Source organism: Mercenaria mercenaria, chromosome 2 (genome assembly GCF_021730395.1).
Source record: "Mercenaria mercenaria strain notata chromosome 2, MADL_Memer_1, whole genome shotgun sequence".
Taxonomy (NCBI): domain Eukaryota; kingdom Metazoa; phylum Mollusca; class Bivalvia; order Venerida; family Veneridae; genus Mercenaria; species Mercenaria mercenaria.
In genome coordinates this window covers 38,936,820-38,960,822 of record NC_069362.1, presented here as the reverse complement: position 1 = coordinate 38,960,822, position 24,003 = coordinate 38,936,820, and the positions used below count along the sequence as shown (strand labels likewise).

The 24,003-nt window shown below is 35.9% G+C and overlaps 1 protein-coding gene across 2 annotated transcripts in view; it reads left to right on the top strand.

Annotated features, from left to right (window-relative positions):
• LOC128554415 (protein CLEC16A-like) overlaps positions 1-24,003 on the top strand; it is a 181,945-nt gene that overhangs the window by 130,598 nt on the left and 27,344 nt on the right. For both annotated transcript variants that reach the window (XM_053535705.1, XM_053535701.1), the window contains exon 19: positions 18,584-18,626. In XM_053535705.1, coding sequence (XP_053391680.1) covers positions 18,584-18,626 — 43 coding nt within the window. The remainder of the gene's footprint in view (positions 1-18,583; positions 18,627-24,003) is intronic.

Sequence of the window (24,003 nt, the reverse complement as noted above, 5' to 3'; positions counted from 1 at the left end):
CACCCCATGGGTCACTTGATTTTACATAGGAAAATCTTAAAAAAAATTCTAAAAATAAACCAGAAGGCCTAGAGCTTAGATATTTCACATGTAGCATTGCCTAGTGGACCTCTACAAAATTTGTTCAAATCATGAACCCCGGGGTCAAAATTGACCCCGCCCCAGGGGTCACTTGATTTTACATAGGAAAATCTTCAAAAAATTTCTAAAAATAAACCAGAAGTCCTAGATCTTAGATATTTGACATGTAGCATTGCCTAGTAGACTTCTACAAAATTTATTCAAATCATTCCCCCGGGGTCAAATTGACCCCGCCTCATGGGGTTACTTGATTGTACATAGAAAAATCTTCAAAATAAACCAGAAGAGCTTAGATATTTCATTTGTAGCATTGCCTAGTGGACCTCTACAAAATTTGTTCAAATCATGACCCCTGTGGTTAAAATTGACCCCACCCCAGGGGTCACTTGGTTTTATGTAGGAAAATGTTACTTGTTTAGCTTTAGCGAAGAATATTTTTCAAGAAAGCAATTAAATTCAGGTGAGCGATATAGGGCCATCATGGCCCTCTTGTTGTGACAAAAACACCTTCTAGTTCTAATTGCCATGGCAACCAAAAGGAAAAGGTTTAAAAATCTCCGAAACCACTGGTTTATCATCATTTGACAGCAATATTCTTTGGGTGACCCTTTAAGCCTTATTGATTTGTGGAAAAAAAACATTGTTGCCTGGAAGAGTGGGCTAGTTTATATTGCAATATGGAAGAAACTCTGAAAATGTTCTTATCTAAAACTGCTGGCCTGTATTCAAAATAATTTCATGCAAAATGTTCCTTTGCAAAATTCCTTCAAGCTTCTGTCCACATTACCGCCCCCTATCCCACCCTTTTTAGCTCCACTATTCGGAGAATAGGGGTGTTATTCTACTTGATCGCCCCCGTGTCAGCTTGAGCTTTCTTGGTTAAAGTTTTTCGGCAACCTTCGTTTTTCTCTGTTACTATTGCTTATATCTTACTGTAACTTCATGTTAACATTGTTCAGCATGCAAACAAAGTATGTGCAGGTGCTGGGCCCATTATACCCAAAGTCAAGGTCACCAAGGTGTTGTACTTAGGTTATTTTTAAGGTTAAAGTTTTTTGGCAACCTTCATTATTCTATCATTACTTTGTTACTATTGCTTATATTGTACTGTAGCTTCACATTAACATTGTCCAGCATACAAAGTATGTGCAGGGGCTGGGCCCATTATACATCAGGTCAAGGTCACCAAGGTGTTATACAGTCGACATTGTATTAAGAGACTGCCCAAGGGACTGCTAAAAAGTGGTCCCTTAATGGAATGGTCAAAATTTCAGTCAGGTGAAGAGAAAAGTTATTTTTAACTGTTAATGTAACTAAAATCAGTTTTAGGATCATTAACATTTTTCCAAGTCCACAAACAGTGAAAATTAAAGCGGGATTGTTTGTCAGTTCAGCTGTTACAAAGGTTAATTACATTTAGTTAGATGCAAAACGTACTCGCTAATTACACAGGTGAAATAATGCCCGACGGGAATTTGGTACACGGTTGCTTAATAGATACTTTGTCTAATATTTTACCTGCCGGGACTACATTAATGTGGTCGTTTAATAAAAAAATCGCTTAATAGAGGTGGTCACAAGTACGATGTCGACTGTACTTAAATTGGATTGTTTTTAAGGTTAAAGGTTTTTGGCAACCTTTGTTTTTCTGTCATATCTTTGTTACCATTGCCTGTATAGTGCATATTTTCTGACCTGGCGGAGATATTTTTAGCACAGGCTGTAGCATTATAATCAATAGGTAACTTGGTGCATATCGGATTTATTCGTACGGAATGAAACTAAATCTAATGATGTAGCCGATTACCCTAAACTAAATGATAGAATGGCCCATTTATGACCTTTCTATAAATATCTCAGCCAGGTCAGAAAATATGCACTATATCTTACTGTAAGTTCACATAAACATTGTCCAGCATACAAACAAAGTATGTGCAGGGACTGGGCCAATTATACCCAAGGTCAAGGTCACCAAGGTGTTATACTTGGAATTATTATCATGTTTAATTTTTCGAAAGCTTCATTTTATAGACATATCTTTGGTATTTTAAAAGATAATGGCTTAAAAGTTAAAAATATTTCTTTATAACCATCATCTGCTTGTGTGGTAACAATCCCCATAACTTTTATTGAATTTTTGACAAAATTATGCCCCTTTCATGCATAAAGTTTTTTGATAAACTTGACTTTCTGGATATAACTTTAGTACAGTATATTTGAGACATAAATTCATTTTAATGTCGATCAAATTCCCAAATAGTGGATCATGCTGTCTTGTTTAAAGTTTTAGTTTCTTGTGTTTCTTTATATTATCTTCTAGTATCATCCCCTACCTGCACCCCTCTCCCCCATGTGCCCTCCACGCTTTTAGTTTATTTTGTTTCTTGATTGTATTTGCTTAATTTCTCTTAGTCATTATCCCGCTGTCCCCAGTCCACAATGTATGCCCCAAACTCCCACCCCAGTCCGCAATGTTCACATTACCCATCTTAATGTAATGGAAACTTTCACAATACACTGGTTCTATTTCAAAATAATTCATGGATATTTTCCTTGCATGACCGTTAACCAAAAGTGTTCAAACCAGCTGTGAATTAAAGTCATGACTTGATTGTGAGCATTTTCTAGGACCATCATGGCCATCTTGTTTAGGAAGTAATTATAAAGATTCTAGCCTAAGTCTGTTTCCTTTTCAGTTACGTTAAATAATCCAAGTATTATAATTTTATGGAGTAAATCTTGATCCGTCTCTTGAAAGTAGTGGAAATCACCTAACAAGTTATTTTAAATAGACATAATCTCATCCTTACCTTTGGTATTTTTATTTAGCGACCTTGAAAGTTTAAACTTGATTGATAACAGGAAATTAAAACGTAAAAATGAAACTAAATGGAACCAGGAAGTTATGATTCCTACTGTTGAGCTAACATTATTTGCACCAATTTAATTTTCGCAATTTGATATTCTGTATCGTTATTTTAGCTGTTTTTGTTGGCAGGAATACGTCACCACAATTAAAGCATTGACAGTGTACATATATTTTATTTCCGTTATACATCAGTAGAGTAATTTCGGGTAATTCCGACACTTTAAGAGACAAAGTATAATTTTCAACATACTTTAACATTAAGTGATATCAAGGGTGTCGGAATTACCCGAATAATTCCATTACTTCACATCCGTATACTCCATAAGCTTTCAACATTCAGTGTTTACATATTACATTTTACTATCGCATTCGAGTATTATCGGCTAAAACCGACACCATTCGCACAAACCCGACACCCTACCGGAGTTTTAAAAAAATGCAGTCTGAAAATATTACGATCAAATGTTGGCAAAACAACTATTCTAGCTGTATAATATAGTTTTGCGGCTAACACTCGCTGTAATATAAAAGGCATTTATTTCCACAAAATGAACTAATGAGAACAATTTTACAAAACAGACAATAAATTTTCTTAATGTTTGCTTTCGCTTTGTCAGAAATGGATACAATTTATACTGATTATTCCATCAAATTCATTTAACATTTAACATTTTACTTGTACTTTTTAACTTTGACAAATAATGATTCATGTAAATGTACCTAACCGTCTGACTACAATATTTTTATTTATTTGTCAACACAATATTCGCATACGAATGGATATTGGTCAATCTGTTCAACTGGTATTTCAAGCAAAACAGCATCTCCTGTGCATGAAATATGCCATTTTCTTTGGCATGCTGTGCATAATAACCATTCATCTTGGTCTCCATCATCAGTGAGGCATCCTGGACACATTGACATCTCGTCGTAATCATCATCGGTCTCGGCGTACCGAGGGACATCTCCGTCGGAGTCAGATGATGACTCATCCAGCTTTCGCTTCTTTGATTTTTTATTTTTATTCAAGTCTCTCTTTTTCTTCAACCTTTTCTGTTCTTCTCTCTTGCTTCTTTCGTTGTTTTTCTTCATCACGCTGTTTTTTCTTTGCCTCTCTTTCCTCTTTCCTCCTTTTCTTTGCCTCTTCCTCTGTGCGCTTTTTAATTTCTCTTTCCTTCAGCATGTTTAATGCCACAGACCCAGACAAAGCCTTTGGTAGTTTCTGTCTGATATTATTGGCTTTCTTTTTGGCTGCAATCTCCGGGACAGCTAGAAGAGCAAATGATGGTGACACGTAACTTTCCTTGTCATTTACAAAGTTCAAACCTTGGCGTGAAGTACATGCACCACTTGGTCCAGGAACCTCAAGAGAAGCACATGGAGCAAGAACCGTCACGGGTGCACTACTTGTAGGTGCCGGAGCAGCTGTTGAGAAAAACACATTAGCGGACGAGGTAAGTTGACAAGGCGGAGACGCAGAGGAAGCAGGTAAATAACTTACAACAGGTGAAGTCACGACCTCAGTTGGTGTCACATGTGGGGCTGAGATCACTGGTACGGTGTGAATGTCAGGTAAACCTTCCGTTACAGGTAAGTCCGGCGTCACAGGTGCACTTTCCTTCTCAGGAGATGCAAGCGTCACGGCTACGCTCACAGGCGTAGGTGACACAGAGAGGCTGGATCCAGCAGGTAAGTTGAATGTGGCAGTTGTACTGGGCGTCACAGGAGCAGCTTCAGTTTCAACAGAGTCGGATAACTCGGTTTTTCTTTGCTCGTGCAATTTCGAAGGATTAAGCTTAGTGAAGTCAACATTATTTGGACACAGCGGAAACAGGCCACAATGCTGGAAACCGTGGATTGCATTCTCTAGTTTGGCAACTCTCAGCCAAGCTTTCTTGAACACCGCTGGAAAATACCGCTTCGTAAAGGCCTGTCCCATATTTGCTAAGTGCCATTCCTTCACTTCTTTTTTCCAAGCAGACTTCATAGGTCCGAAAAATCCCACATCACAGGGTTGTAGCACGTGTGTCGCATTTGGAAAAAGGCAGTAGAGAACAATATCATTGTCGTGACAGTACGTAGCTGCTTCCAGCGACATATGTGTTGAGTGTCCATCTACGTACAAGATAACAGGCTTTTGTATACATTTCTCGATAACAAATGTGTTGAGATGTTTCAGGAATTCAACGAACAATTCACTGTCCATCCATCCGTTTGATGTTTGGCCGTAAATGGCCTCTGGAAAGTCTTGGATACCACAGTCACGGAAGCGTTCACCAGGAAATATGATGAGTGGGGATATAATCACCAAACGCATTAAAGCAAACCATGACCGTGAGTTGCTGCTTCGTACTTGATGTAACTTGGTACACATGTCTTGCGCCCTTTTCAGCAAGGACTTTTCCGGTATTCACGCAAAGTGGAACCCCACTTTCATCGGCATTGAAACAACGCCGTGGATCGTTGACCATATTCCTCCAGTCGGTCACCTCCTGTTGAAGAAAACTTTGTAGGCCATCAAACCAACCATTGATCATGCTCTCATTAATCCCAGCTCGTTGGTGGCCAAGGGTCATGGCCGTCCTTTGGGAAATTTCTGGGTGCCGTTTTTTAAAACCGTAAAACCAGTCTTTTCCAGGCAAGTTATTGTTAAATGGCGTTGGGCGTTTATCATGATCAAGCACTTTCTTAACTTCATGAAGAAGCTCATCCTTTTTCAAAGGATAGCCGACACTGGCCATTAGCTTACAGTAGTCCACTAAATTTTGTTCTTCAGCTTTTGTCAGCACCGTACTTCTCCCAGGTGTGGAACCAAGCTTGTACCTCCCAGACAGTTTATCTATCAAGGTAGTGCGTGGAACGCCGAACGTAAGCGCAGCTTTCTTCTTAGACATACTACCGGACTCCACCATGTGCACGGCAGCCTCCATCTTAGATGGAGAGTACTTTCGATTTTTCGAAGCACCTATTTGTCTTGACATGTTTACCTGCAAATTGTAAAAGTTTTTGATTAGATCTATATAGAACTAACATATTTCTGCGATATTAGTATCATGTTTAAAAGAAATATTTTTTCATCTGTTGGTTATCTATGAATTGTTTTATATTGAAATAAGTTGTTACAATATGCTCATAAGTAAAAAGATCAGCTTTCTGTATGTGTGTGTCGGAATTGCCCTTCGGGGGATATTTTGTCGGCTTATTCCGACACCACGCCTTTATGTGTCAAGCGTTGATAAAATAGGAGTAATATTGTTTAGAAACATGAAATATTCCTTATTACTTATATCAAAAATTTGAGATGGAACGAAATAGCAAATTCAACAAGATATCTACGTACCTCAGTTATCGTCCTCTCTTATGGATTCTTGTAAGATGATACTTTTTGCGTAAAAATAATTTGGTCACCGAACGCTGACGATTTTTTTCGGAAAAAAGAAAGCGCCTCGGGAGCACAGAGCGATAAGTGACGTCATACTGATATATGATGTCATGATTCAAATTAGTCTACATTGTATTAAAGAATAATTATGTTTCTTTCTTTCAATTAATTGTAAGGGTGTCGGAATTGGACCAATGTCGGTATTACCCGTGATTGCGCTATTACTTAGTTAATACATTTCTTTTAATTATTTGAGATATTTCTGTATTCTGAATGAAAACACAAGAAAAAATGAAAAACTGAAATTAGAATTAATTATATATTTTTATTTAATATTTATATACAATAGAGTTTTATCTCATCTACATTAATGGATAATAAATCAACATTATGTTTTTAAAACATCTCAAATATTGATGCCAGGTAAGCTCATATAATTTTGGTATCATTTGAAAGTGTACTGTCTACTGAAGATGAAAATGTAAATTGGGTGACAAAATATGTTACAGAATTTTTATTTTTTTACTTAACAGTTTTCAGTGATACTTCAAAAGAAATCCAGTTATTGTATACAGTGTAAGATTTATCATTTCGCAGTCAAAAAACATGACTGTAGGGATTCATGTAAATATTATGGTCATCTTATGTTCTTATTCTTGTTCGGCAGACGAACATCTTTCGAATGATACCAAAAAACATGGGGTTCATCAGGCATAGAAATATTACATATATATGTGCATGGGATACCTCAGGAAAGTTCTTTAGAAAGAAAGAGTTTTGAGTGGTAACTGAGCAGCAAATTTGTATTGGTTAATTACGTCTCCCACCACACAGTGGTGTGGGAGACATATTGATTTACTCCAGTGTGTGTGTGTCTGTCTGTCAAACATTTCTCACCCGATCTTCACCAAACTTGAACAAAATGTGTCTGACCATAAGACCTTGGCCAAGTTCGACAACTAGCCAAATCGGCCCAGGCACTTCGGAATTATGGCCCTTGAATTACCGAAAAATCCTCGGAGCGCATGCGCTTTTGTGCACCCAAACCGTACCCTATACTACTTTTATTAGTAGTATAAGGGGTGTTTTGGGTGCAAGAAAGCGCATGCACAAGTAGTATAGGGTACAGTTTGGGTCCAAGAAAGCGCAGACTGACTTACTGTTTAGATGATTAGGCAGTTGTGGGAGACATGTGCTTTTCTCAAAAGCATCTCTAGTTTTTAATTTTTATTTTTGAGATTCAAGGTCAGATGCTGCATGCACTTGGCTGTAATCTTCAGTGACAGCGAAATAAACACTTGAAGAATCTTGTCCAGCATACAGTACAGTTGTGAAACAGATATGAAGAAGTTTGAGTTTACTGTTTAAGTTTGCCCTGTATTTTATCCAGTAAGATTCAGTACTGCCTCCTTGTGAGCAATTACCTTCCTGGAGTGGTAATAATTGTGCAAAGTCAGCATATTTTTCCATCAGCAGAAATTGTCTTTCAGTACATGCATATAATAACAACAAAGAACACTAAATGCAGTTCAAGTGCAATTGATTACCTCCCTTGAACAACCAAGGCAAAGTTAAGGTTTCTGTCAAAAGTGCCAGATTTGGCCGAACATCACAGGAAATGAGAAAAAAAATGTTTGTGGTGCATAACATTATTCTTAACATGTCTGAATTTTTCTGCACTTGTACTTAAAGTATTTGTCTGTCAGTATTAAATTTTGTACGAGTTATCAGCAGTTTGAGTCATAAAGCAATATACATTATACAGGGATTTTGCTGGGACCTGAAGATGAGTTCAAGCAGAGGGTGATGTTTGAATTATCTGAGTTTGAGCAAACTAAGTTTGACTGTATATTCAGTCGCTCGCTCGAAGTCAGTCGCTCGCTCGAAGTTAATATCTTAAAATTGCTGTATTCAACTTATGACCTTCTTACAGTTAGTCTCTGGTACAGGTACAGTGTTATTGGGCGGAGTCTTTTCCATTTGCAGAGCTTAGGTGTACTTTAAAAAGTGACAAGCACAGTAAATGCCTGCTACCATTGCAACTGAATACTTTAATACAATTGATATTTGATACACTAACTTTAATACCTGTTTTGTATACCACATGATGTCACTGTCAAGATGTTGGTGAAAACAGGCTAGGCCAGAGTTTTTTTATCTTTCGTTTTACGGGAGATTTTTGAAAAATGAGCAGGGGGAGGAGGGAATAAAAATAAAAATAAAAAACTTGAAAGTCAGCATCTCTGAAAAAAATAAAAATAAAATAGAATTTTTTAAGATTTTTTTTATTTTGATGAACTTTCGTTTCAAGTTTTGTTTACTTGTGTTTGTGTCCAGTATTTAATATTGTGATGTATTGTTATGTTTTAAGACTATAAAAGCCATTTATACAGGATGAACATTGAATAAAAGTTTCATGCATACTTGTGAATAAACTGCTTCAGGCACTGTAACTCACACTGGCAAGTCTTTAAAATTCAGAAAGCTTGTTTTACTTAATTTAAGTGGAAGACAAAAATTATTTTATCTGTTACAACAGCCACAGTAAATTTCAGTGACAGCAAGTAGAGACTAAACACATCTGGTGTAAAGTGGCCCAGTAGTGTAGTGGTTTTGGTGGTTTGGTTTGCTTGCATCTTCTGCTGTGTAACCTCTGCTTTTTATACATAATATTTACTTATTGTATCTTTCACCAATATCATCTTTAACGAGCTAACTTTACAGTTTATGCCAGCTCATAATATACTGGATTTTATCAGCAAAATAAAGTATTTAATAACTTTGAATAACAGTCACAGTGCAGAGGGCAAGATTTTTTTTTCAGTGATGAAAAACGAATGATAATCTAGCAAAAAGTAATCTGAAAATTTACCTCATTTAACTCATGTGCACCTTTTTAATACACTTAGTTCAAGTACTAAAGTTGCTTCTGTAATTTGCACCTTTTTATACTACACTAAGTTCAAGTACTGAAGTTGCATCACTTTTTGTCAAAATATTGTCTCCAATAAAAAGTATTCTTTATTATTCTTTATACACTTATGAATTCTATTGAAGTTACAAAAGAAATGGACCATCTGTCTGAGATTTTGCCAACACTACCAGCTGCTTTATGCCAGACAGTCCCAAGCCTGTGTAAAGTGTGAGGGGTCACCATTGAAATAAAAATGTAAAAAAATTCTGCTGTTACAAACATTTATTTGTTCTGCAAACAACTAATTAAAGTTTTGAATAAAATTTAATGTCAAAGCACCTTTGATATTGTATTACCTTTCTATGGCAAACTTGTAAGTTGAATCTATTGAAAACAAAATGCGAGTAAGACAATCTTTAGACAATTTAATACTTTTAATATTGTCACTTTTATGAAATGAGTATTATGTACAATAGTATTATTTCCCGAAAAATATATATTTTGAAAAGTGTCTAAAAAATTTTGGACACATTCATCGTCCATCCACCCGTGTAGAAAGAGAGAGAAAAAAACGTTAAAGATTATCGGTAATTATTCAGTGATAAACTAAGTAATGTTGACCTTGTTTTCATGATCAATTTACACCCCCTCTAAGAGCTAAAAGAAGTGTGTCAGTATCTTGACATCTGAAGCGGAGATCAAAGCGGTATTTTTGCTCGAGATTGTCATGGCATTACGTCATGTTTTCACGCCATGTGCATGTATCACTGTCTGATCGTACCACATCGGTTCTTAAAATTGCTGAGAAATAGAAATCAATAAAAAATTTCTTCTTTAATTTGTTATCAAAAGCGAATGTGCTATATCCCGTATAAAAGGTAAATGTCTCAAACGATAGTTACTATAGTGGATATCCTACCTCTGTGACCTATTTGCCCTCGAGGAATTTACATTATTGTTTGACAAGAAAAACCGTTTTAAATTGTTGGTCAAAAAATACATGTACAAAGATTCATTTAAAACTTATTAAAACCCGCAGTGACATCACATTGCTTTATTTTAAAATCGCATTTCTACTTACGTTCACGAGGTCACGTAACCTATTCTGCCGCACTAACAGAAATCTGTTTGCCAAAAATCGTCTTACTCCATGTATTGTAATCGCAGCCGCTTTTTCATTATTTAAGATTTTTTATTCTGTTTTTTGTACTTTCTGGTCAAAAGTCTGAATTTTAAGCCCATAGTATTCATCATTTATTTACTTTTAGAAAAAAATAAGTAACTAAGATCGCGCTGTTTGAATTTTTACAAATGATTATATGAAAATTCGACCGTTTTTATAGAATTTTGCCTACATTTCTGTCGATATCTTATTAAAATCATTATAGAAATCAAAAAGTATTATTTCTCAAGGGGTGTTGAAAACTTGAAGCGAAAATATTAAATAATGAATGCACTACGCACGGTTTTTGTGTACGTGTCCATGTAAATTAGATGTTACGATACTAAGGTCACACGTGCTTATGGAATGGAAAATTACCGGCATGACGTTTTGATATCTTTACGATTCGCGGGTAAATTCCAGTCAATCCGGGTAGCGACTAAACCATCTCGAAGTTTGTTGACGTTTTGTAGATGTAATTTCTGAATTTTGGTAAAGTAAGGACGTAAAAAAACCACTCGCCCGATCGTCCGAGTACACAGCGAGGTCCACTCGTCCTACTCAGACTTAACTCGCCAATGCGAGCAGGCGAGTGGAATTTTACACCCTGTTAATGCCGATAAATGTGGGGCAAAACACGATATTTTGCACGCGTTAAACTCCCTTCCTGTGAAATTACGTCCAGGTGAATACACTAATTTTATTTTCTTTGGGGCTGTAAACAGCCGACCGGCGGAAAAAATAAAATAAAACTCGGGAAAATGAATTTTAATTTTATTCCACTTTTGCAATATTTAGGACCGGCGCTCCCGTAAAACGAAAAATAAAAAAACTCTGGCCCTAGTGTGCAGTGTCAACAATCTTGCATCAGATCTGTGACAGTCATGTGATTGCCCCTGTTATACTTACACCCAAGTCAGAGAACAGTTGGTAGTCATAAAGGTTTTTCAATTTTTCTGAGGAAAGGGTGTTGGAAATGGGATGGAGATCAGTATTTAAATAAAAACATCAACATTCCTTTTGAAAAATACTTTTCTGTAGGTTTGTTATAATAAGTATGTTTGTTTTTTTTCAGCTAGGTTTCACAGTCTTTGTACAAAAAATAACAAACGAGCCATGCCATGAGAAAACCAACACATCGCATTTGCAACCAGCATGGTGTATAGTGCATTTGCGACCTGTTTGCTAACAGTTTCTCTAATTGCAATAGGCTATGAAAGCGAACAGCATAGATCCTGATCATGCATCCACGAAGTCTGGTCTGGATCCATGGTTGGTTTTCTCATGGTACCGGCTCAATTGTATAACTTGTCAGTATTTGTTGTTATTTTCACTTTGACATTTTGAAACATGTTTTAAAAAAACCTTGCCACAGCTGTGTGCAAGTTGCTTTAACCCTTAGCCTGCTGCAGGCGGATTTAACAGCCTTTGCAAACAGCTTGGAACCAGATCAGACGCCGATTAAATCGGCGTCTGATCAGGTTCCAAGCTGTTTGCTACTCTGACAATATTTCTTCCAGTTTTGGATGAACTTTACAATTTAAGCAGAGGACATTTCCAGCAGACGACAATTTATCTAGCATGCTAAAGGTTAATATGTAATGAAATATGATAGATTTTAGTGCAGTTAAATTGGAAAGCATCAGAGAAACACTTTATGAGAGATTGTGACCTTGGAAAGGGCAGCTTGTAATGCCTGAACTCTGTATGCACTTGCTTCATTAATTTTGGGCACCGTGTAAAATATGGAGTGGAGTCATGGAGTGGAGTGGTGGAGTGGAGTCTGGAGTCGATTTTGGAGTCAATTTTGGAGTCAAATTTGGAGTTGCTTTTGGAGTCAATTTTGGAGTCAAATTTGGAGTCAGTTTTGGAGTCAAAAAAAAACTGACCTCAACAACATTAATTGAACTATTTCAATTGTTAATAAAACCTAAAAAATTCATTAAATGATCCTACGTTTATATGTCACCTCCAAATAATTATCCACATAAGTATTTCACACTTACATGTACTAGTAAACTGTTGAATCATAAATGGGCTCAATATCATACTCCTCTAGAAATAACAATAACAGTTACTAATGTTTTCTCAAATGACCCTAATCAGATTGGTAAGAATAACTTGTCATTACATTGGATAGTTAATTACAACAAATCACTCTCTACTGTATGACAGATTTCTACAAAATTCTGCTGGAGAAGGTACTGGTACAGCACCTCAGCATGATATCTCATTCTTATCAGGACTTGACCCCTAGTTCCTTCATGGTTTGTTATTTATGATGTTGGGTCAGATGTTGCCTGAAGATTACTCAGAGAGAATTGATAAACATTTCTTACCTGAAATGTGAAATAATGAGAAAGTATTGTTTTAAGTTTTTAAAATGAATCCGGAAAATGAAAACAAGAAAAAAAACTTAGGTAATTAAATATTTACTATCTACTACAAACGGCATAATATAATGAGACACATAATAAGACATGATATTACTTGATGAAATTAATGCAGGATAGAATACTGTGTGTTATGCATATGTTTATAATAGAAGATAGTACAATTAACAAAAAAAAAAATACATTTGCACTAGTCTGGTTCTTGATCCGTCTGCTCATTCCATACAAAATTTGCTTTCAAACCATATTCGAGTAAGACAAATTGTTAAAGAACTATATGAATTCTGATCAACTTCATGCCTGTGCAGGCCATTCTCGCATTCAAGAGCTCTACCACCGTTCTCGGGTACCATGTCGAACATCAGATGAATGAGAATAGTGCAGGCTGATCTAGTTCGATGCAAATGCAGTAAACTATGTAGGTTTTCTCATGATGTGGCTCAACTATGAATAAAGACAAAACATCTGCGTTTTTAAAGATTTGCATTTTGTAAATTTTAAGTTCAGACTGTGAAATAGTAAACATGTAAATAGGTCTGCCTACTGCAAACAATGCAGACCATGATCAGCCATGGTCTTCGCTGGTCAAAATCCAAAATTTATAAACGATACCTATATCAAATAATGAATGGCGTATTGTGAAAATAACAAGGTCAGAATTTATAAATTTCCATGTTATTCTCGAGTCAGCTATAAAGATTGCAGGCGAGTAGCCAGGACCTTGTTCATAGTATGCAGGGGTGGTGTTGGGGGTACGGGGGTATCCTCCCCCAAGAATTTTTTAAAATGAGAACAGCAAATGGTGCATTTTGGATATATTTGAAGTAAATACAGTGAACGTAAACCTTGTTCTTTTTAGCTCACCTGAGCAATGCTCAGGTGAGTTTTTCTGATCGCTCAATGTCCGTCGTCTGTCGTCCGGCCTCTGTCGTCCGTCGTCTGTCAACATTTAGCTTGTGTATGCGATAGAGGCTGTATTTTTCAATTAATCTTCATGAATATTGGTCAGAATGATAACCTTGATGAAATCTAGGCCGAGTTTGAAAATGGCTCATCTCGGGTCAAAAACTAGGTCACTAGGTCAAATCAAAGAAAAACCTTGTGTATGTGATAGAGGCTGTATTTTTCAACTAATCTTCATGAATATTGGTCAGAATGATAACCTTGATGAAATCTAGGCCGAGTTCGAAAATGGGTCATCTCGGGTCAAAAACTAGGTCACTAGGTCAAATCAAAGAAAAACCTTGTGTATGCGATAGAGGCTGTATTTTTCAATTGATCTTCATGAATATTGGTCAGAATGATTGCCTTGATGAAATCTGGGCCGAGTTCGAAAATGGGTCATCTCGGGTCAAAAACTAGGTCACTAGGTCAAATCAAAGAGAAACCTTGTGTATGCGATAGAGACTGTATTTTTCAATTATTCTTCATGAATATTGGTCAGAATGATTGCCTTGATGAAATCTAGGATGAGTTCGAAAATGGGTCATCTCGGGTCAAAAACTAGGTCACTAGGTCAAATCAAAGAAAAACCTTGTGTATGCGATAGAGGCGGTATTTTTCAATTGATCTTCATGAATTTTGGTCAGAGTGATTACCTTGATGAAATCTAGGCCGAGTTCGAAAATGGGTTATCTGGGATTAAAAACTAGGTCACTAGGTCAAATCAAGGAAAAACCTTGTGTATGCGATAGAGGCAGTATTTTTCAACTGATCTTCATGAAATTTAGCCAGAATGGTTACCTTGATAAAATCTAGGCCGAGTTCGAAAATGGGTCATCTGGGGTCAAAAACTAGGTCACTAGGTCAAATCGAAGAAAAACATTGTGTATGCAATGGAGGATGTAGTTTTCAATTGAACTTCATGAATTTTGGTCAGAGTGATTGCCTTGATGAAATCTAGGTCGAGTTTGAATATGGGTTATCTGAGGTCAAAAACTAGGTCACTAGGTCAAATTAAAGAAAAATCTTGTGTATGCGATAGAGACTGTTTTTTTCAATTGATTTTTATGAAATTTGGTGAGGATGATTGTCTTAATGAAATCTAGGTCGAATTTGAATATGGGTCATCTGAGGTCAAAAACTAGGTCACTTGGTCAAATCAAAGAAAAAACTTGTATATGTGATAGAAGCTGTATTTTTCAATTGATCTTCATGAATTTTGGTCAGAATGATTGCCTTGATAAAATCTAGGTCGAGTTTGAACATGGGTCATCTAGGGTCAAAAACTAGGTCATATCATAATCAAAGAAAATGCTTGTTTTATCACAAGAGACCAATTTTTTGGTCCAATCTTAATGAAAATTGGTCAGAATATTTGTTTCCATGAAATCACTAGGTCAAACATGTTTTACACTGTTATGGTGTGTTTCTTAGGTGAGCGATCTAGGGCCATCTTGGCCCTCTTGTTTTTTGTTTGTTTTGTTTTTAATAAATTTCATACAAAATGTATTATTTTAGTAGACCTACACACATGTGAAAGAGACATTTTTATTACAGATATTTTTCAGTACATATAATAGGATCGAGCCAATATGCACCCTAAAACAGAGCAAATCACCTATCCCTTTTCTATACAAACTGACCGATCATTTAAAAAACGCAGGCTTTTGTTGTAACTTTAAAATAAATCAACAAAGGCATATTGATGGGCGATATCGAAAAAATGTTCTAAGTGTTTATTTAGAATTATTGCTATTACGTTCCCTTTCACGTTAAGCCTGCAATAACCCTCGTTGTTTTTTGTAGTTTGGAAATTTCTATGCTTAATTTAATGGTTTGATCAGATTTCTACAGACGTTCTTATGAAAACAATGCTAAAGACCGAACAAGATCTGTAGAGAGGCTGATATCTTTGAATTCTTTCTTCGTTAAATAAATGCTACTTGAAATTATAATATCCAAAGTGTTTCTGGGACTTTAATACCCTTGGTAAACCATAATATTACCAATAATGACATGACCATTGTCTTAAAACACAGACTCTAACAGAAATTTTATAACCAGGAAAACCGTGATGAAAACAGTTATAACCAGTGTTGTTGTTTTTTTTCCTCGACCATAAAATCAAGGAATTCCATTCCTAAATTCACCACAAAAATGATAATAATAATTAATATAGACCAAACAATTCAGTAACATTAAGCATCAATGAGACTCCACTCACAAAATCCCTTAACATTTAAAAAAAAATCCTGCTTGAGAGGCCACATAAAATTAGAGACCATTTGTCTTAAGACCCATTTTATCAATCAAGACTGTTTCAATAAGAGACAATTACATATATTTAGTGACTACAGGCCTGAGAGAAATCACCCGCATGCCTCCAATCCAAAAATGGCTCCAAAAAAGACTCCACTCCAAATTTGACTCCAAAATCAACTCCAAAACTGACTCCAAAATCGACTCCAAATTTGACTCCGAAAAAGACTCCACTCCAAAATCGACTCCAAATTTGACTCCAAAAAAGACTCCACTCCAAATTTGACTCCAAAATTGACTCCAAAATCGACTCCAGACTCCACTCCACCACTCCACTCCACGACTCCACTCCATATTTTACACGGTGCCTTAATTTTGTTTCTAAGAAATCTGTTGATCTATTGTTTTTACTGACGTATTAAGTACCTAATTGCCTGCGAAGGACTACAGTGATGTGAAACATGCTGATAGAGGTATATCCTCTTACCCTGTACTTAAATGGATCAATAAGTTATTTCCTCCCAACCAAACTTTAATCAGCATTTTATATATATGTTGATGTTCTGGTGTCATGGTGTTTTGTAAACACAGGTGAGGTATCAGCATAAAACCTAACATTATACAGACTTGTGAAACAGTGGATTGTTGTAGACATGAGAAGAAAACATCCAAATGATCCAGATGAAACAATATTGCGTGAATAACTCCACTTCATGACTCCACTCCAAGTTTGACTCCACTCCACTCCACTCCACTCCAAATTTGACTCCACTCCATGACTCCACTCCAATTTTGACTCCACTCCACGACTCCACTCCATGACTCCACTCCATGTTTTGTAGTATGCCCGAAAAAAGTGGTTATTAATTGTGTCCGAAACTTGTCCTGTCCAGATACTGGTTTCCAACAATTGCACTGGATCTGGAGATCATAGGTTTGAAGTCCTAAAGAAGTTGGGAATGTCAAAAATCTCCACAATCGTCTAGACACGATTGATTCTGCCTTTGCACCCAGTGTAGATCATAATCAGGCTGCACATCTTTGCAGTCTGATCATGATCTGCACTGTTCGCTATTCAGTTACGATATTTGAGGTAATAAAGCACCCCTTTAAACAGTTGATGGTATTGTCCAAACTGAAAGATGGATAAGTCCATTATAGAAATTTAGCAGGGTAAGGGTTAATACACAAACCAAAATGGCGAGCTTAACTAAGCTTGCATTAAGTTCGTAGCAAGATTGCAGTGCGGCAAACTTGTTTAAGCATGCAGCAAGATTGTGATTGAAACCATCGCAACCATAGTATAATCTTGCGCAAACTAATTCATGCGCTTCCTGCAACCTATTTAACATCTTACAAGCTTGTAAGGTTGTGCATGCTTAGAACCTTAGGGATCTTAATTGCAACCTTGCAAGTTTGCACAATCATAAATATTATTATTAAGATTGCATTCTTGCACAATCTTCTGCACTTCCATGAAACAATATTTGTTGTGATCAGTAGATAAAGACTTAAAAATCAGGGACAATATTTTTTAAAACAACGTATTTTGACATAAAAAATTTAATATAGGAGAGATCGTGTTTGTATACAAATTCTATTTTTAGAACTGATAAGACAGTGATCAGGTGGGCAGAAGCCGACCGTCCATGTTTTTTGTAAACAGTGATGTTTTTCTAACGGTCTAAACTTTCTTAAAACAAAAATTACATAAATAATTTTTTGATCAATGGAAAGGTTATAAAACAAGCAATTTATTGATTACTTTTAATTGTTATTTCGAAATAAAATGGATTAATTATGAACGCTTAACTTACACTGTTTTTCTAAAGGTTGTGAAAATCACTACGCCGCTTTTAAAATTATATGTCATTTAAAACGGTTATTCATTGAAAAAAGATATTTGGAAACAAAAATATGAAGATTGTTAGTATTTCAAATCTTTTTGAATTTTGAAAATCCATAAATGAGCAAAAAAGTTATTAAAAAGTAAAAATTCTGATTCAGTACGCAAACGGTGTTAAAATCATTTGTTTTGCCAACCACCAGATAAACAGATGTTAACGCGTGACGTCACGGCGATCTCTCCTATTTTGGTTTAATATATTACCTGTCTTTTATATGTTTAATCAGTGAACTAAAAGAGTTTTAAAAAGGTTACAGGATGGCAAGCTAGTCACAATCTTAAATAGTATTAAGATCGCAGGATGCCCGCTGCAAGCTTGCGAAGCAAGACTTATCCGCAAACTTAATTTCTATCGCAAGCTAAGTCACAATCTTAAATAGCATCAAGATCGCAGGATGCCCCGCTGCAAGCTTGCAAAGAAAGACTACTCTGCGAACTTAGTTTCTGTGCTAGCATCCGCAAGCATTATATTACATGGCTGCAATCTTTTAGGATTGCTGCATGCTTGTATTTTGGTTTTGGATATTATATATCTTAAGCAGCGATCAAGTGCAGATATCTTGTTATATACTTATATTGCTGTGTCAGATATAGAATCTATTACTTAAATTTCAGTATACGTAACATGTCATTAATACTGCGTCATGTCTTTTAACTAGATTGTTGTTTTTTCAGATAACAGTGACCTGATTGCCTGTACAGTGGTAACCAAAGACAAGTAAGTCAGATATCTGTCCTGTATACAAAACAGTGTCATTTTTTGCATCACACACGCACGCATGCACGCACGCACACATGCACATAGAAAAAGGCATACACTGAGTAGTATTTTTTGTCTGTTCATTTGTAAGCTTTTAACCCCCTGCCCCAACCACACCCGCATTAAAAAAAATCTTGTCAGGTTATGTTTGTAATTTTTTAGCTCACCTGAGCACAAAGTGCTCAAAGGTGAGCTTTAGTGATCGCCCTGTGTCTGTCACCGTCTGTCTGTCCGTCCTTCGTCAACAATTTGACTGTTAACACTCTAGAGGTCACATTTTTGGCCCAATCTTAATGAAACTTGGTCAGAATGTTACACTCAATAAAATCTTGAACCAGTTCGATATTGGGTCATCTGGGGTCAAAAACTAGGTCACCAGGTCAAATCAAAGGAAAAGCTTGTTAACACTCTAGAGGTCACATTTTTGGCCCAATCATAATGAAACTTGGTCAGAATGTTACCCTAAATAAAATCTTGGAAGAATTCGATATTGGTCAAATCAAAGGAAAAGCTTGTTAACACTGTAGAGACCGCATTTATGACTGTATCTTCATGAAACTTAGTCAGAATGTTAAACTTGATGATCTTTAGTTCAAGTTCGAATCTGGGTCATGTTGGGTCAAAAACTAGGTCACCAGGTCAAATCAAAGGAAAAGCTTGTTAACACTTTAGAGGCCACATTTATGACCATTTCTTAATGGAACTTGGTCAGAACGTTAATCTTGATGATCTTTAGGTCAAATTTAAATCTGGGTCAGGTGGGGTCAAAAACTAGGTCACTAGGTCATATCAAAGGAAAAGCTTGTTAACACTCTAGAGGCCATATTTATGACTGTATCTTCATGAAACTTAGTCAGAATGTTAAACTTGATGATCTTTAGGATAATTTCTAATCTAGGTCATGTCAGATCAAAAACTAGGTCACCAGGTCAAATCAAAGGAAAAGCTAGTTAACACTTTAGAGGCCACATTTATGACCATATCTTAATGAAACTTGGTCAGAATGTTAATCTTGATGATCTTTAGGTCAAGTTTAAATCTGGGTCAGGTGGGGTCAAAAACTAGGTCATATCAAATGAAAAGCTTGTTAACACTCTAGAGGCCATATTTATGACTGTATCTTCATGAAACTTAGTCAGAATGTTAAACTTGATGATCTTCAGGTGAAGTTCGAATCTGGGTCATATCGGTTCAAAAACTAGGTCACGGGGTCAAATCAAAGGAAAAGCTAGTTAACACTTTAGAGGCCACATTTATGACCATATCTTAATAAAACTTGATCAGAATGTTAATCTTGATGATCTTTAGGTCAGTAGGTCAGGTGAGCGATACAGGGCCTTCATGGCCCTCTTGTTCTTGTTACATCATCGAAGGGGCCTCAGTTTACAGAGTTGTTTCAATGAAACTTCACTCCAATGTTAAGCATGTTGATGTTTGTCACTCATAGCTCTTGTTTTTGCCTCCAAGGTCAAGGTCATAGATAAGGACACTGACTTTAGACCCTACCCCATACATGTCTCTGCTTTTGGGTTTCATTTACTAATCCTTATACATTGATGGCTGGCAGTATAATAGACTTTAACTAAGGTTTAAAAAGGATTCTTGAATGGCAATCTGAAATAAGTAAACCTGCCTGAAATTTAAATGAACAGAATTAAAAACCTCAGTGATTACAGGAAAAAATAGGGGCAACACAAAGTGCAGAAAAGGGGAAAGTTTGGAAAAGAACAAGGGCTATGCTGAAATTATGGAAAAAAATAGATAGGGGCCTCACTGATTCTAGAGAAAAGGAGGAGGGGGAAATTATAGAAAAGATTAGGGTCACTCTGAAATTACAGAATAGGAAGTGGTGAAATAATGGAAACGATTAGGGGTTACACTGAAATATAGAAAAGCAGGTGGAGAATATTTGAAAGTATAGAAAATATTAAGGGTCACACTGATTTATAAAAAAGGAGAAAAAAGTATGGAAAAGAATAAGGGCCCCACTTTAATTATAGAAAAGGATTAGGAAATAGTAAACTGTGCCTACTTAATAAGTTTGAAACTCGTTAATCTAAAATCTTAGACTTAAATTGCTAAAATCATAAAAAATCCTTGTTATTGTTAACATTCAAAAAGCTGTATTTTCTGCCTGACCTCACGAGGTTTGCTATTTAAAATCTGTAATAAATTTGTAACTGGGTCACTTCAGTAAGGAAACTAGGTCACAAGGTTAAATCATGGAAAAACTTGTTTAACCTTTAGCCTGCTGGGGGCAAGCGATTTTGCCTTTGTGACCAGTCTATGCAGGCTGATCATGGTCTCAACTGTTTGCTATTCAGTCAGTAAATTTTCAGTGAACACCTCTTTAAATAATAAGTTATGCTGCCCAAACTGAATGATAGACCAGTTCATTACAGAAATTTCACAGGGTAAGGGTTAATGACCTATTTGATGTCCAAAAAGCTTGGTATGAATGTCCGTTTTAATGAAATCAAGGCCATTTTACATAGTATGCTATGTAGGATAAGCACTGGGTCAGGTGAGCGATGCAAGAGCTTCAGGACCCTCTTGTTTTATAAATAGGTTTTTACAGATTGTTATAAAAACTATTAATTTTACCTCAAAGATGGTTATATTGCTATAAAATCCAATACTGTACTAACCTTTAAAACAGAAAAAAATAGAACTATATTCTATACTAATATTAGCTTTCTAATTAAAGTGGTAGAAGTTAACAATTTAAGGACGTTCTCTTATACAATTTACTATAATTATAACAATCATGTTTCTATTTTTGTTTTCCACAAGAGAGAAGAACGAAAATGACAATTACTGCATGGAACTTCCTGGAATTTCTGTTCCCTCGCTAATCAAGATTTCTGCGAAATTCCTGCAGATAAAATATCTCAATAACCAAATAAGGCAAAAGAATCTTGATTTGTGTTATGGCTTCTAGGAAATGGCTAACATGTTTAACAGAAGTGCTAGAGGTTGAGTGATTAACCTAATGCTAAATACGGCATAATGTTTGCTAAAATGATTTTGTCTTCAGTGAAATTGTATAAAGATAACAAAATGTTCCTCTGATTTCCTGCATAAAATATAGGGCAATAACTTTAATTGCATTGACAAAAATATTGAATAAAATCTGTAAAAAGAGCCTTTGGAAGCAAAGAATGCAACCAAGAACAATAGCAGACTCAGTATGATTGAATCTGTTCATTAGTGGTAATGAAATGGGCAACACCTCACGCTCCCTAGCACTGACTTAAGCGAAACTCTTTTTGCACATCTGTTGACTGGACTCCCTGATCCCAAATGACCAGAAAAAATAAAAACACTGAATCTAAGTATGGGGGAGACTTTTTACAGCTGCCATACACCACATAAAGATTGCTAATGTGATAGTTAATAAGATCTGTAAAAAAAATACATAGAATTCAATCATACCTAACATCATGTTAATACAAGAACATAGTTGATTTCAAATGGTCATCGTTTGGGTACTGAATTCTTTAAAGTTTTCAAGCAAGCGTTATATTCTTTTATCCAAAAAGTTCAATAAAAATTTAGTACTGAAACTATAATATTTTATTTATCCAATGCTCAATAACTGAAAAACATAAATATAGATTATAGTTAAGAATAGACACGGTACTATAAACAAGAAAGACAAAGGGTGGAAAATATTGCTACTTAATCTTCTTCCAAAAAACATTTCCTTTACCTAATGTGTAATAATTTTTTTCCAAAAAGATTGATTAAAATTTAATGTATTAGAACAAATACAGTTTCAGTGGGTCGGATCAGATCATTAACCTAATCTCTGCATGCCATGCGATTTCAGGGTGCAATGTCTGAGTTCTATGAAAAAGGGGTCATATGTAATACTAAGTCATTAATATTCATGGGGGACTATTGTTCGTGGAATTCTTTGTTGTGTCAGTCCATTAAATTAACCCTTACGCTGCTAAATTTCTATTATGAAGTTGTCCATCTTTGGTTTGGACAGTACCATTAACTCTTACAAGGGGTGCTTACCAGAAACAATACAGACTGAATAGCGAACAGTGCAGATCATGATCAGACTGCATGGATGTGCAGGCTGATCATGATCTACACTGGTTGCAAAGGTAGAATTTTGTCCAGCATGATAAGGGTTAAATCTCAAAGAACATTTTTCATCTCATTTAAACTTCAGTATGTGGTAAAGTATCATTTGTCCAAAATAAGCAGATCAGCAGAGTATTGTTAAATTTTATATGAAATCAAGTTTTTATACGTCCGTCTGAAAGATCGGACTTACTATGGAAGCACCCTTCAAGCGGGCAGGGGGCATCCATAAGCTTTTTCCAGGGCATTTCTTCTTCATGCATGGAGGGCTAGGGTGTATTATGGGAACACTTGGAAATCAAAGGTCAGATACAAAAATGACAACTTTGTGTGGAGCATTTCTTCTCCATGCATGGAGGTATTTTGATGTAACTAATGACACAAATCTTCACCACCAGTGTCATTTGCAAGGACATGGTCTCTAAATATAAGGTCAAGGTCACTTGGAGGCCAAAGGTCATATACAAGAATGACTTGTCTGGAGCATTTCTTCTTCATGCATGGAGGGATTTTGATAATTCTTAGCTATAAATTCACTGACAAATATGCAATTTGAGCAGTATCCATTGTTTTTAATGACAGCCCTTGTTTTCAGCTGCCATCTCGAGGGTTCAACGCAATAAGGGCATATCTACATATAGTTATTATATGTAGATACGCCCTTATTGCATTGAACCCTCGATCTGTCATATTTGAATCATATGGGCAGTTCTGTAACAAAAACTTTTCTTCTAACAAGCTCTTGATGGGCGTATTTTGTAACTATGGCGTCTTGTTGTTAATAAATAAGTCAAAAGATTTAATTTATATGTCCAAAAGATACAGTATGTTGCCTACCTGGGAAAGGCTGGAGGTTGCATATTATCTGTACTGACCACTACGTGTTACAAATTTTTCCTTCAAATGAGCTAAATTGTTATGAACTGCTAAATAGATAGTCACCAAACTTTGTGTGTAAAATTCTTGCAAGAACCTCTCACAAATGCATTTTTGGGCTGCTAAGAGTAAAAGAAAGATAGTTCCTTTTATAGGAACCACTTCATGTATCTTCACCAAACTTTGTCTAACTTCCAATCATTTGCCCCATTCCTCGCATCTTCTTCCATCATAAAAGCTGGAAAACCACTCTGTATAGTTTATATTTTAATTAATTTAAATTTAAATAGAATTAAAAAAAAAGAATTTATCACATAATTATGTCATGGGTGTAGCATAACAACATTTTGATCATGATGTT